We start from the raw sequence: 15,811 nt of genomic DNA, 5'->3' as shown, positions 1-15,811 counted from the left end.
CTCCAGCGTGTCCTGGGTCTGCCCCGTGGTCTTCTCCCAGTGGGGCATGCCCGGAACACCCCCCCCAGGAAGGCGTCCAGGGGGCATCCTAACCAGATGCCCGAACCACCTCAACTGACTCCTCTCAATGCGGAGGAGCAGCAACTCTACTCCGAGTCTCTTCCGGATAACTGAACTCCTCATCCTATCTCTAAGGGAAAGTCCAGCCACCCTGCGGAGAAAACTCATTTCAGCCGCTTGTATCTGCGATCTTGCTCTTTCGGTCACTACCCAAAGTTCGTGGCCATAGGTGAGGGTAGGAACGTAGATCGACTGGTAAATGGACAGCCTCGCCTTTTGGTTCAGCTCTCTCTTCACCACGACGGACAGTTGCAGAGTCCGCATTACTGCGGATGCCGCACCGATCCGTCTGTCAACCTCCCACTCCATTCTTCCCTCACTCGTGAACAAGACCCTGAGATACTTGAACTCCTCCACTTGAGGCAGTACTGTGCTCCCAACCCGGAGAGAGCATTCCACCCTTTTCCGGCTGAGAACCATGGCCTAGGATTTAGAGGTGCTGACTCTCATCCCCGCTGCTTCGCACTCGGCTGCAAACTCCTCCAGTGAGAGCTGGAGGTCACTGTCCAATGAAGCCAACAGAACCACGTCTTCCGCAAATAGCAGAGACGAGATTCTGAGGACACCGAACAAGACCCCCCCCCCCCCCCCCCCCTAGAAATGCGCCTAGAAATTCTGTCCATATAACTTATGAACAGAATCGGTGACAAAGGGCAGCCCTGGCGGAGTCCAACCTCAACAGGAAACGAGTCCAACTTATTACCGGCAATGCGGACCAAGCTCCTGCTCCTCCTGTACAGGGACTGGATGGCTCGTAACAACGAGCCTTGTACCCCATACTCTTGGAGCACACCCCACAGGATGCTTCGAGGGACACGGTCGAATGCCTTCTCCAAATCTGCAAAACACATGTGGTCTGGTTGGGCAAACTCCCATGCCCCCTCCAGGATCCTGGCCAGGGTGTAGAGATGGTCCAGTGTTCCATGGCTGGGACGGAATCCGCATTGTTCCTCTTGAATCCGAGATTCGACCATCGACCTAACTCTCTTCTCCAGCACCCCTGAATAGACCTTACTGGGGAGGCTGAGAAGTGTGATCCCCCTATAGTTGGAGCACATCCTCCGGTCACCCTTCTTAAAAAGGGGAACCACCACCCCGGTTTGCCAATCCAGAGGCACTGCCCCCGATGTCCATGCGATGTTGCAGAGACGTGTCAACCAGGACAGCCCCACAAAATCCAGAGCCTTGAGGAACCCAGGGTGAACCTCGTCCACTCCAGGGGCCCGGCAACCTCAGTCCCTGTTATGGACGGCAAACCCCCCCGTCCCCCCCCCCCCACCAGAGTCCTCCAGCTCTGCTTCCTCTAAGGAAGACATGGTGGTGGGATTGAGAAGATCCTCGAAGTATTCCTTCCACCGGTCAATAACGTCTGCAGTTGAAGTCAGCAGGGCCCCATCTCCACTGTACACGGTGTTGGTGGAGCACCGCTTTCCCCTCCTGAGGCGCCTGACGGTTTGCCAGAACCTTCTCGGTGCTGACCGAAAGTCGTTTTCCATGGCTTCCCCAAACTCCTCCCATGCCCGAGTTTTTGCCTCTGCAACAGTCGATGCTGCCATACACTTGGCCTGCCGGTACCCCTCAGCTGCCTCTGGAGTCCCACTGGTCAAGCAGACCCAATAGGACTCTTTCTTCAGCTTGACAGCCTCTCGAACCTTAGGTGTCCACCACCGGGTACTATATATGTTGATTCAGCCAAACCAAAGATTAGGAAGCCATTGTCACAAGGAGCTATCAGCACTGCATTAGTACTGTAGATAGTCTATTAAGACATTTGAGGATAATTTTCATTCTTCTTTTGTTTCACCTAAGTAAAGCAGTTAAATAACATAACTGAATTATGTATCACTATGTATAAATTACATGAATATGGTTAAGTATCATCAGCACATAAATTTAGTTTTAATTTCTTATTGTTAAGTTTCATCTCCAAATGAAAACATATAATGGGAAAATAAGTTGTCCCAGTGACCAGCCTAACTGCAAACAGACATAAGAGAGCACAGTTATCGGATGTCTAAAAGTATTTAAAAAATTTTGATAAGTATGAAGTGAACCAAATAGGAAAAGTGTGTGACAATACAACTAAATTATCAAGACTGCATATTAGAATGCTGTGGTATTAGTATCAACATCTGGACTCAAATCTAATACCATAATGGTAGTTAGGTCTTTTTCATAAGATAAAAGACAAGCTTTAACAAGTGGTAAATTTGAAACTGGTCTTTAATTCTCAAGAATATTTATTTCCAAGACTGATTTCTTCAATAAAGAACTAACAATGACTGCTTTGAAAGAATCTGTGCAACTACATTTTTTCAGTGGTTTATATGGAAGTGGAACTAGGGGGACAGATGTTGAGTTCTGTTTTAGAAATCGGTTATAGAATTTTCAGCTTTGTCAATGTTTATTTATTTATTGACAGCATGCACATAAGATGACATGTTTTGATCTATTGACTACTAAACCTGGAAGCTGAAATCTAAGTTGTTCAGTCTGTAGTTTAAAGAAAAAAATCATAATCTTATTGTCTATTTTTTTAGGTGGAATGCTGCCAAGACATTTTACAGTTCTAAATTGTCATGTTGACTTGATGGCTGTTAATATGTCACCTATGTATTTCTGTGACAGCAAAAGATATGAAAATGTAGAGCGATATGTAATTACGTTTTTAGACACTTTTACACTTGTTTTTTTTAACTACATATCAAAAATATCAATTTTATAATTTTAATGTAGTATTATTTGCAGAGTAAATTCTTGTGGCTTTATCAATGATATTTTCTTTCTTTCCTGTATATTTGCAAAAGTCAAAAAAGTAAACCATTTCAACAAAATTTTGGTCACCTTGCTTTTATTACATTTATTAATCTAAAGTAATTTTTACATTTTGATGACGTATTTTCAAATACTTCTTTACATCAATTATTTTACTAAATGCTTATATTATTTGGCATCATTACCATAATTTCTCTGTGAACCTTAATTGCGTGTTTTCAGCTAAATATTCCATAGAAAAGAACAATGTTTCAAAATATTGAGGATTATTTTTTTTTGTTTTTGCCTGCTTGTCATATATGTCTGTTATGGTTTTTAGTAACAAAATTTAATGCATTAAAAATAGGACTATAAGAAAATTTGTATTATATTGAAAATATATTTTACATTTACGTTATACAAATTTTATTCTAAGGTACACTAGAAAAGGTGTAATGTATTTTTGCATATGATTCATTTTCAGCATTCATCCTTTACTCCTGTAACCCGGGTTAGTGTATAATCTCTGTCCCTCTCATATGTTGTAAAAAAACAGCTAAAGGATGTTAATGTCCAGAAGAGCACATGGCTCAAAACTTCTGCTCCAATATCCCCAAATATGAGTAACAATAAACCAACCTGGTAAACCTAGAAAATGACTTTTAAACTGGCAGACAGAGACGGACAGAAACAGAAAATGTATGAATCCATTGATTTTTATGAAGTTGTTGCTTCCATTAGGATAACAGAGAGGCAGAACAAATGCCAACAACATTGCAACCAATATGCAAACCAAGCATGGATGGAATTCTAAACCATCACTCCAGGTTTAGTCATTAGTAGCTCATAAGTAGCTGAGATACCCTTAAATGCGTTAAACACTTAAGTATAAATTCTGTTCGACAGGTAATGCATCTGAGTGTAGTGCTTCCTGGTAAATTACATATTTAACCAATTTATGAACAAAAACATTTCCCTGCTTCTGGTATCCTCAAGCATACCACTTATATCTTGCCATGGGAGATGTGGCTTGAAGTCTAACCCTGAACTTCCTCAGCAGTCATAGTGAAGAAGACTCTGATAGGAAACTTGTGGAATTTGTACTGGAAAGGATAATTAAAGGATACAAAGGAATTATGGGAAATTAACAATTTTCTCCTTACCATACCAAATTAAATCTGTCTGTGCAATCATATTTTGGTAAACAGTTTTAACTTCAAGTCATGTTACATTACACATTTGAGGGATGCTTCAGTTTTCAAATAGTTGCTAAATTTATCACTAATTTTAAAAGAGGGAGAACTACTTCTGATACAGTAATTCTGCCAGTTAATCCTGATAACTCTTAATTTGGCTGAGTCCACATGAAATTTAGGTGTTATCCTTGACACAATTTCCTTGCTGCTCTACAGTTAATTAATAGAACAGCAAGGACATTATAACTAGTTCTTAAATCACTACACTTGTTTCCAGTTAAGTATACAGCTGATTTAAAAATCCACCCTATAAAGTCATAAATTTCTAAATCTCGGCCCCAGTCAATTTACATCTCTGTACACACTGCAATCGCAAGAGACCGTCTGACTTTAAATTCCTAGGTTAATAAAAAAAATAAATAAAACTGCAGAAGGCCGAGCTGTTAGCTAAAAAACTGCCTACCTGGAACATGTTTAAAACTCGTATTCAGTTGGCTTTTGTATAGTGCATGTTTTTGATAGTTATAATAGACATAGTATAAGAAAAGGCGCTATATTGCGCCCAACCCAACACTGACTCACACGGGAGGAACAGGTTAAACAAATAAACTGTTTATTTTTCTTCAGCTGGAGGGCATGCACCGTCCACAAATAACACCAACACTCTTCTTCTGTCTTCCACCACCACTCCTCCGCAAGCTTTGTCCTCCTTCCACCCGACTCTGGCCACTGAGTGGTGGTCGCTGGCTCCCTTTTATTGGGTACCCGGAAGTGTTCCAGGTGTTTGATTGCCGACATACGGCTGCACTTCTGGGTGTGGTGAAACCAGTGCCCAAAAGGAGCCAGCAGCTCCTGTTGCTGCACCCCCTGGCAGCGCCTGCGGAACTCCACAGAGCTGCACAAACCCCAACCCCCATGAAGCCCTGGGGGAGTCCGAGACACTGCTGCAACCCAGGGAGGCTGCCATCTAGCGTCCAGGGGGAGATACTGGGCTTCCCATCCTTGTCCCCCTGGCAGATGTGGTGAAGGGGTGTCCCGGCCAGGCATGGGCCCCGGTCATCCGTCACAATAGTTGTTATAATAAAACTCAAAAAAATATTTAATCAAAACACCATATGACATGCTGCAAAATACAACATCCATAATACATGGTAATACATTAGTACTGCATGTGTGTGTGTGTGTGTGTGTGTGTGTATATATATATATATATATATATATATATATATATATATATATATATATAATAATATAGCCTTTTTTTAAAATAATATTCCTACAGCTCCCATATGTAAATACCATATTATTAAATAAGTAGTCATAATTTTAACAGAATACAGTTACTGTAACAGGAGCATGTTATGCTAAAATAACACATCTTCACATTTATTTTAAATCTGAGGTGATGGGTAATTTCACATTGACATGAAAATCATTCCTGAATTTGTAGATCATATACAGATTGTTGAGTCCTTTCCCTTCTATAGTATTTTAAGGTATTGTAATAGCTAAAAAGACTAGTTTTAAAGAGCTGCTTTATACTTACTCACATGTTGTACTGTTTGACTATTTAACCATTCACATTTTCTGGGAGGTCTAAATGTTTTTAATCTACCAGTCAGTCTCATGAATATGTAATATTCAGGTCTTATCAAACAAGCACAATATATTATATACATATGAGACATAAAAATGTCTTCCACCTTAACTGTGCTAAGAATATTAGTACATTACTGAGTGTGATTCTTGCTGGTCTTATAGAATTAAAAAGAATTGTATAAACTCCAGAAATGTAGAACAGATCACAAAGAAGGAGAAAGAGATGAAAAGTTTTAAAGAGGGCACAAAAAGGGTGGGTATGCAGCTTAACCCTTCCACACGTCTCATGTTTCTCTTTTTTAACAAAAGATGGGACCCGAATTAATGAATGTTTTCTAACATTTCTGGAACATCTTCTCCTAATAGAGCTTTCTAACTGTCTGGCTTTTTTTTAAAGGAATTTCTATAGCAGTTATTAATTCTATATTGTATTTTTGTTTACTGGCTGATGATAATCTTATTTTGCTCTTACCCTTGGGACAGTATTTTTTTCCCATTTCATTTTATTTATTATTTCTGTGCCCTTTAAGTCTGTTGGACTTCTAGTATAATATTTAATGTTATTTGAGGCATTGGAATTATCGTGTACTCAGACATGGTTGTGGCCATATTTTGTGAAATATGCTTCTTTAATAATAAAGACAAATGTACATTTGTTTTGTTTATTGGTGCTACTACTGCTTCTACTATCTACAGGTATAAACGCTAAGTACAAAGTGCTTGCATGAAAGAGCTGAAAACTAAAATCTAAATCATTACTTTTTCTGGTGGCTACTGTTCCTAGACTTTAAATGGGACCTTCATACCTGGCATTCAAGGCATGGCTGTGTTTCAAAGTACAATTCTTTCACTTTTGTCCCTTAGGCAGTGTGACTCACTCTTTGGAATGAGACATTCATGGTTTAAAATCCATGACTAGCAAATGTTATGTGTTATGGGAACTACTAAAGGCCATTACTAAGTGCCTGTTCTTCATATAATCTTAGAAAATGAATGATATTATAAAAGCGCATACTATAATGTAAATTTCTCCTTAAACATTTTAGAATTCATAATGTAATTCTTACTGCCTCAGCATGACTTAAGCAATACTATAGCTTATACTTAATTAAGTTTGCTCAAGTATTAAAACATGCAAGGGGTTAACAAAATTTGTATGAATTTTTAAGCACAGTTAGGGTGAATGGGCAGTCTTTCACTCTGATCTAACATGCTAGATTAGATTGGCAGTAGAAAGATATTGAGAAGATAATGGCGTTAGCTGAAATTACTTACAGTCATCTCATTTCTCTAAACTCTTGAAAGGGTCTGTGTGCTCATGAATAGCAAAGAAAAGTGAGGAGCTGTGCATGGTTGACAGGGAAGGTTAAGTTATGTAATTTAAAGTAATTGAGAGAGAAAGAAATGTTAAAGTTTATTTTAAATGTGGAAAACTTGCCAACCTCTAATTGACTTGGTGATGGGTTTTTTTTCTCAAAATTTGCTTTATAGTATTTTCCATAAGTAAGCATAGCATCTAATCATTAAACATTTGGAAAGATTCACATTACAATTTTTTAAAAGCTAAAAAATGGAGTAACTAAATGATTCTTTAATCCAGTGACCTCCTCAAAATTAGTGGATGCGATTTTTGTAAAAGTGCTGAAATTGGACTATGCAGTTCACTAAATTGATACAAGAATGCATAAAGTCTAACATTCTGCCAAATTCTGCATTAGAACATCTGTCAAAATGATGGATAAGAAAACAAATATTCCGTTTATTCCATTCCAATGACCACTGCAAATTACAAGATAACTTTCAAGCACCACCTGTGTAATATTTAAACTTCTTTAAGTGAGGTATGATAAGGTCAGTGAACACCTTCCTGTCAAATGCTGGCTTTGTACAGTTTAGGAATATGTGCAGTAAATCTACAAAAATATTAAAAAGATAAAATACATTTCTATAAAATGTATACAAAATAAAATCATTCATATTTTTAAATGCTTTAGGGGTTTCATATACTCCAGCATATATGTTAGTATAAATTAATAAGCAGCAGCAATTGTGATTAAAGTGTCATAAGTTCTTTTTTGTACTAAGTGCCATTGGAGATATGTACATGCTAATTGAACTGAGATTGGAAAATATGTTTATTGAGACAGAGGGCTGCTGTTAGCATTTCTGATCCATCTGCTCTTTTACAGCATGAATAAAATGACACTCGTAATGTAACACTTTTTTCCTTTTGGATGTGTTGTGTAACTAAAGGATAGCAATTAATTTTAGTTCATTAAATACTCCATGCAGAAGAAATGTCAGAGTTCTCATAACATACTACAGTGCTCACTGTGAACCCTCCACGATTCAGTTTATATATGAGAGTCTCTGGCTTGTTCACCCAAAACAGGGTGGGTAACAGTATAAACATTTTCTTATATTTGATTTAACTTCCATCTCTCAGTCAAAAAGTAATACTTAGTTTTATTGGTATAAATACCAAAGGCTGGCAGTGAAGTACAGACATTGTTTAAGCCATCTGTTACAATGGTCTTTATAAATGCAAAAGTGCACTATCAGTGAGTCTCTGTGAAATCTAAACTGACACATTTGGGTTGGATATGGTGGTGATGCACTTAATTTGTTTTCAAGTCCTGCTGCAAGGTTGTGCTTAACAGAGCATATAGTACAATATGTAGCACTACCTACGATAGACCAACCTTCTTGTATTGGTCGAGTTTATATATCTTTGTATATATTTTTTTCAGCACCATGGTAAAGGGGGAAAAAAAGCTACTTTCGGGTTTGCTAGAATTAATATTTTGTGTTGACATCTGTCAAGTGTCTTAATTGGAGAGAGAATATTAAAATTGTCCAGTTTTGACTGAATGACAGATAAAAACAAAATTACCTACACAGTATGATATAATTTCTAAGAAATTTATATCACTTGTACAGTAATTATCATGAAAGGAAATGTGTTTTATATTTTAAATAGCATTAGAGTTCCATTATTTTTTTATTAAATATTATTTCTGTTAATATTAGAAAAGGATGCATTAATAACCAGCATGTGATAGAGGACAGGTGACCTGAATGTACAATTTACACAAGCATCTTTTGTTAAAACACTATTTTAAAGTACACAAAAAGTAAATCTTTGAATTTGCAACTGATGCCTAAGATAAGCTAAAGAAGTGCTGATTAATACACAAGATTAATGAAACTTTCAGTCAGTTTGAGGTGTAGTGCGGCAAACTCTCTGGGCCTTCAGGGTCTGTTTAACCTTCCCAAGTGCAATAAAATATAATGACATCACTCCCATTAAAATATCAGCCACCAGCTGTCTTGTTATTGAAGCAGCCTGCGCTATTCTGTTTTCATGTAATTTAATTGTGAATTCAGTACTTGGGGCCTACCTTGTCATCATTATCTGTATGTTTTTCTTGGCTAGTACAGTAGTTGATTTGCTTTACTTTTTTTTTTTTTTTTTTTTTTTGTAGTAACAAAGGTTCAGACATGGAGAAGAAAATGACAAGAGGTTCCAAAAGGCTAAATGTCAAGAGATGTCCAAGCCAGAGTGGCCTTACCAAATCACAAAAGCTCTATAGGAACAAGGAGCTATTATCACCATTGAAAGCTTATCAAACCAAGCAGGCCAGTTTAAAAGTAATGGCAGATGCAAGTGAGTCAAACTTGGAAAGTGCTAAAAACTGAGCCAGGTAAAGACCAACTAAAACTGAATGTTTTTTACATGTCTAAATACAGTTTTTAAAAGAATACATTTTGCTTTTTTAATATTTACTGCACTTTAATGTTATTGTCTCTCAGCTTAGAAAATGCCATTGGTAACTAAGCATTGTGGCATTTTTTTGGCAATTTTATGTATACTTTAATTGAAAGTAAAGACATACAGTGCCATATAATAAAACAAATCATTTTTTGAGGTACTCTATTACAGTATTTTTCATTGTTATCATTTGATTCTACTTACCCTGATTAAAGTCAGAGTATCTCATTTAACTGGGCTGACCAAGCCGCCCACACCTCCTGGGGAAATTACAAAATGCTTCCAGACAAGCTGTGAGATGTAGTCTCTTCAGAATCTCCCAGGTGTGCCCCCGGTCATCTCTTAGTAGGTCAAGCCTTGTACCCCTTCTATGGAATGAGCTAAGGAGACATTTTAATTGCATGCAGAAACTTCTTTACATGGCTCCCACCTTTCACTCTTTTGTGAAAAATACCCCAAGATAGTACTCCACTTTGGGCTGCTACTCACCTCATACAACAACAATTTATTTCATGTATAGCCCAAAATTGCACAAGGAATGTCTCAATGGGTTTTAACAGGCCCTGTTTTTGATAGCTCTCCAGCCTTGACTCCCAAAGAAGACAAGAAAAAAAAAAACTCCAAAAAAAACCTTTTTAGGGATAAAAATGGAAGAAATCTTAGGAAAGGCAATTCAGGGAGGGATACCCTTTCAGGTAGGTTGGGTGTGCAATCAATGGGTGTCAAAAATGGAGTAAATACAATAAACAAAGATCAAAACACTCTTTACCACAGATAGTAATGACCTTAGCTTTAGTGGGGTTGATTATTATCCTGGTTGCATTGTCCTCAACCAGAAACTATTTCAGTGCATGCTGAAGGCCTCAGACTGGCGAGGCCAGTAGAAAAGTATCACTTGCATACAGAAGAACTGCAGTCCTTATGTTCACAAACTAGATTCTCTCCAAACGTCAGTTGCATCATGATATCCTGTTCATGAAAATAATTGTTTCTCTTTAATGGTGGCTTTTGTATTTGATATACAAAAGGTTCATTTATTGCTGTTCACTGTGTTCAAATATAATTACCTACTATATATCTGCTCTTTTTATATCACACCATCTAACATAATAGGAAACATAAATTAAATGAAAATAGTTAACCTTTAAATAAATCCTAATTTATAGAATTCTTGAAACCAGTTCAGCTAATGTACAGTATTTCCATCTTCAGAGAACAGAGGTGGGAAGTACATGATGGGTATTTTCAGTAATCTGAAACAGAATGCATGCATAGGTTCACAAGTCATGCTTTCTCCTTTTTCATTTCAGATGTTAGTGTTTTGCTGGTAGTTTCTGTCATAAAAATCTTGGGAAAGCTTTATAGTATAACTTTGTTAATTCTACATATAAAAGTTGGCTTTTCTATAGGCTGTCTGGTTCTTAAAAATAAAAAGGTTTCCAACATACACCAAAGGTGCAGTGAAACAAGAGCAAAGAGCAATCCATTTCCAGATAAAACTGTTATTACAACATTCCAAAGCAAATGACCTGTGACTTTATTCCCTATCTGTTGGAGGGTGCAGTGGACAAGAAGTTCACAAGTATTTACTGATGTGATCAATAGGCAAATCCTGGAAACTAACAGAAACATTGTCCCACCTAGAAAGTACTTCAAAAATGTGGCTTATTGCTGGCCTGTAAAACATTAAAAAAAAAGCTAGTTCTTCATATATAGCCATTAAGAGTTAGTTCCTTTGTCTATGGGGTGTTTTTTTGGAAAGTTAACATATCTTATAGTATCTATAAAATAGGGTAAATTGTTTTGATTTCATTCACCCAAAATACAGTATCTTATTGATCAGATCTCTAAGTCAAACAAATAATTACTTGTATACACTACAGAACAGGCTTACTAAGGAAAAAAAGTTTTTATGGAAAAGAGTCTACATTATAACATTTGTGAGATTGTTTCACTGTTTAATACTTTTTTGTGATGTACTTCATGTATATATTGATTTTTTTATGTACAGATTACAAAATGTAAAATATTATGTTGTGTATATAATTGTAAAATTGTAAATGTAAGTTTTATAAGAAGAGTTATGTTCAGCTTGTTGGTTCCACACTAGAACCATGTGAAAGAGTGACCTCTTTAGTGTCTTTGGAATTGTCATCTGGACACTCATAGAAACGTTGCAACCTATAAATGGTGTGAAAGCTGTGCATTAGGATCTGAGAAAACTGATAAAACTTTTCAGGTAAATGAACTGACCAGTTTTTTAGACCTGGTTAACTCAATTAATGGTTAAGAGTCTATCCTGATAGTTTCAGGTTTAACTGAAGAAAAAACCTTCAATGGGATATCATATCCACAGGGACAAGTTGTAAATGCCATCCATTTTAATAAGCACAAATGGTGGAAATGGGGAAAAAATAGGTTGCTTAGGCAAAGTGTCATGTAGACATGTGAAGAACATTTGCACAAACAATGACTGGATAATAGGAATTCAACCTAGGACCATGGATTTGTGGGAAAGTGACAGTAGCCTTAGCGCCACAATGTCATTCTCAAAAAAACAATGCAGTTGTTCAATACTTTACTGTATATTTTTGCTTTGCCTAGATATTGACTGGATTTTTTTAATGATTTATTTGTTGTTAGCCATTCCTAAATAGATTAGGGTTAAGTTTTTATTTTATAGATCATGATCCTGCTGAAAGAGTATTTATTATTTTTTTGAGATTCATGGTTAACTTGAATATACTTTCTTTAATGATTTACAATCCATTTGCTCCACAGTTCTAACAATCCTTCTAGACCCCATAGATTAAAAGCTACATCAGTAAAGAGGGTCTTTGCCAATGCATGAGAATTGACATTTTTTAACTGTTAATTTGGTTATACTGAGCGTCATGCTTTTTTTCTTATGAAAATGTTGATTTCATCCATCCATCCATTATCCAATCCGCTATATCCTAACTACAGGGTCACAAGGGTCTGCTGGAGCCAATCCCAGCCAACACAGGGTGCAAGGCAGGAAACAAACCCCGGGCAGGGTGCACACACACACACACACACACCAAGCACACACTAGGGACAATTTAGAATCGCCATGTTGATTTCATTTGACCATAAAAAGTAGTATTTTAAACAGTACTGCTGATAAGCTTAAGTACAGGCTTAGAGCTGTATGAAGAATGAAATGATACCTACTGTATTGTTACCAAATAATCTGAGTAGCTTTAATGTAAAGACTTGGACATAACCTTTTTTTTATAAATCTAATGTTAATTTCATATTGAAATCTAGATCTTTTCATGTTTTCTTTATATTGTTAATACCCTGATTTGCATAGTAGTGAAACTCCATTGTTTGTTCACTACTATGTTAAGAAATATTCCATATTTGAAGTCTAGTCATGGAAATGTGAAGCCTTTTTAAACTATCAAGTTGGTTTTGCTGAACTGTTTTGTACTGTTACACAGAAGAAAACTTAATGGAACAGCTTCAGATCATTTGAATTTATCAGTATCTTCTTTCATAATAAATGTCTTTCAATTGTGGATATAGTTGTAGCATTTATTGAATGGGACTTAGGTGATAGAGAATAAAACAAGACTTTGTTTGTTTAGTTATACATTTAAAACGTTAGTAAAAATTTACACGGGCAAATTAAGATGACAATTAAGATCTGTTTATTTTATTGACTTTTTGTGTAATAGTTTTCAGCTGAAACTAATACAAGTGTATCTGAAATAACCTTGCAGCGTGACTTCAGTCTGACAGTGCTAGATGCCTACTGTATAAGCCATAGCATGACACCAACACTGGATTAATATCTTAGACTCTAAAATCTGAATCAAAAAACACTTAATTACATAACAAGGAAGAATTCTAGGAAATCTTTGCATAACAATTGCAGAGTGTAGCATTTATCATAAATATAAATATGTGCTCTTCTCCCAGCCTCTGGTGATCACTACCAGCTGCTCTTTGCTCTAGGCATTCACTGAAAACTGCCATGCTCTCCATCATTAGTAACTAGAGATGACTGCATTCTGCCCAGCTTGAAACTGTCAGCAATCACATCACCCAAGCTGCCTAACTCTCAGCTACAGCCAGTCACTGTCAACAAGTTCAGTGAGACCCCACACCTAATACTCTATGCTTAGGTAGGAATGGTTCACAGCTATTTAAAATGAAAAGTAGAAGACGAATTTTTTTTTACCGGTATATCTTTGATTCTGGGTGATTTAAAAGTTACCTATCATAATTAAAATACATCTATATATGCATTGTTATTTACTGATATTCTTGGTTTTCCACTCCCTCTACCAACCCCCTTCTTTCATGGTCTTTTTTTTTTTTTTTTTTTTTTTTTTTTTTAAAGGATGTTGTTTTGGAAAACAACCATTACAGGTAATTATAGGCTTTAAGAGCTGTGGAATGTGTAAATACACACTGTTGCTTTTTTCATCAAAACAAAATAAAATAACAGATAAGAGAGTTGTATAAAAGAAAAAAAGGTTTCATTTCATTTATGGTTAGCTTAATTCCTAAAAAGATTTTAAAAGGGTTCATATCTCATTCTTTAGTATAATTCTGACTCTATCAAGCCAGCCCTCGAAAACCAAAAGTAGATTAAATGTATTTTTAATATGCACTTCATGAAACCATTCTCGCACTGCCTCCAAGTTTGCCTAAATTATCACATTTCAGTTGCTGTGAATGAATCATGCTATCGTAAGGGGAGCTTAGTTTTATTATTTTTATGTCTAGACAAATCAACATGTGCAAACAATGTTGTTTCTCCTCTTCTTATGTCCCAGTAGGGTATGATGATTAGGCTAATTAAAATACCTTTAGAAGTAAAATTTCACAATTATTTTTATAAAAAGGATTATGTAAATGCAGTTTAAAATTATGGCAATTAGTAAAAGATGCTTTCTTGTCTCAATTGGAGGAAAAAAGTGCTTTGCTATGCAGCCAAAAGAAATCACAAAACATCGAGCTTGCCCAAGATGTGTCTCATAGTTAATTACATGTTGCATCTTTTTTTTTCTTTTTTACTATGAAAATGATACATTACTTAGAGTCTTTCATTTTATTTCTTAAAATGCCAATACTTTTGTATTTAAAAGTATAATAAAGCATCAATATATATTTCAAACTGCTCCTAGGGTGAAAATGTTAAATGTGTGTAATGAAAATAATACTCTAAAAGAATGAAAGATTTTGTTGCTTGTAGTAGTCGGTGAGCTGAGGTGAATGGAACTATTGCTATACATTAGAGCTTTTTAAATCTTTGCATATTTTTGTATTAAGAAACAAAAACATACACTATTTGCTCTTCACTAACCAAACTACTGTGAATACTTAAACATACTGATTTTCACTAAGATCTGATTTTTTACTAAGATCATGTGAAGTTTAGTTTGGTATGACATTATTTCCAAAAATTTGAATGCAACGTGAAGTTTATGCTCAAGAAAAAAGGGTAAAACAAACATCCCAATTTTAAAAAATGAAGCATTTATTACTGGTACCATATTTACTAATGATATTCTGTACATCTTTTAACAAAAACTAATTTAAGAGATTCTCCTTTTCAATATTTACCACCAATATAGTAATGTACTGGTTTTCCTTCATACAGGTTATTAATTAATGACTCTAAGATAGAAAAGTGTGGGTGTGTGGTGGGTGTTTACACGAGTGGACACTACAATGGATTGCACTCTGTTCAGGGCTGTTACCCATTTCTGCTGGAACAGGCTGTGGCCTCCCTGACCCTGTACTGGATAAAGCAGGTTTGGAAATGTTATGCCTTAATATAACCCCAAATTGAATAAACAGATATAGAAAATGCATAGATAAATGAATATATTGTGTAATAAACAGTGCACCTCACACTACATTTCCTAGTGTACTTGACAACTCAGGAGAATCAAACCCCAAAAAACTGTATTTGGAATTTATTTGATCTGTCTACTGTAAATTCAGTTTTCTAGAAACCGTTAACGTGCTAAAGGTATGACTCATGTCTTGCAGAGCTGACAGAAACCTCAGTGTCTGATTTTTTTATTGTATATGACTAACTTGAGTCAGGAAAATGTAATTTACTGCTTTACTTGCTCAGGAAAAAGACCTGTTGCTATGTTTGTGGCCAATCAAAAATGCTGTGTTTCACCTTTTAAAAGCTTGAAAAAGAAGTACTGTTCCTTTCATTTACATTTAAAGATGCGTCATAAAACAGGTGCTGTTTTAAATTGCAGTGACTCCATCGTTAATAATAGCTCTGGAAAATGTCAGAGGGGCAAAAACCTGTTGTAAGGTATTAATTTCAGATCGGGTAGCTGGTAAAACGAGTAACATATCTGGGAAGAAA

At 36.1% G+C, this 15,811-nt stretch overlaps 1 protein-coding gene across 2 annotated transcripts in view; it reads left to right on the top strand.

Moving 5' to 3' along the window:
- Positions 1 to 15,811, top strand: part of si:ch211-266k8.4 (carabin) — a 347,171-nt gene that overhangs the window by 299,766 nt on the left and 31,594 nt on the right. Inside the window, exon 14 of one of the 2 annotated variants that reach the window (XM_028793921.2) lies at positions 9,155 to 9,373. The exons of the other annotated variant lie outside the window; for it this stretch is intronic. Coding sequence (XP_028649754.1) covers positions 9,155 to 9,368 — 214 coding nt within the window. The 3' untranslated portion in view covers positions 9,369 to 9,373. The remainder of the gene's footprint in view (positions 1 to 9,154; positions 9,374 to 15,811) is intronic. 2 annotated transcript variants of the gene reach the window in all.

This window comes from Erpetoichthys calabaricus, chromosome 2 (assembly GCF_900747795.2).
Source record: "Erpetoichthys calabaricus chromosome 2, fErpCal1.3, whole genome shotgun sequence".
NCBI lineage: Eukaryota > Metazoa > Chordata > Cladistia > Polypteriformes > Polypteridae > Erpetoichthys > Erpetoichthys calabaricus.
This window is presented reverse-complemented; position numbering and strand designations above follow the sequence as displayed.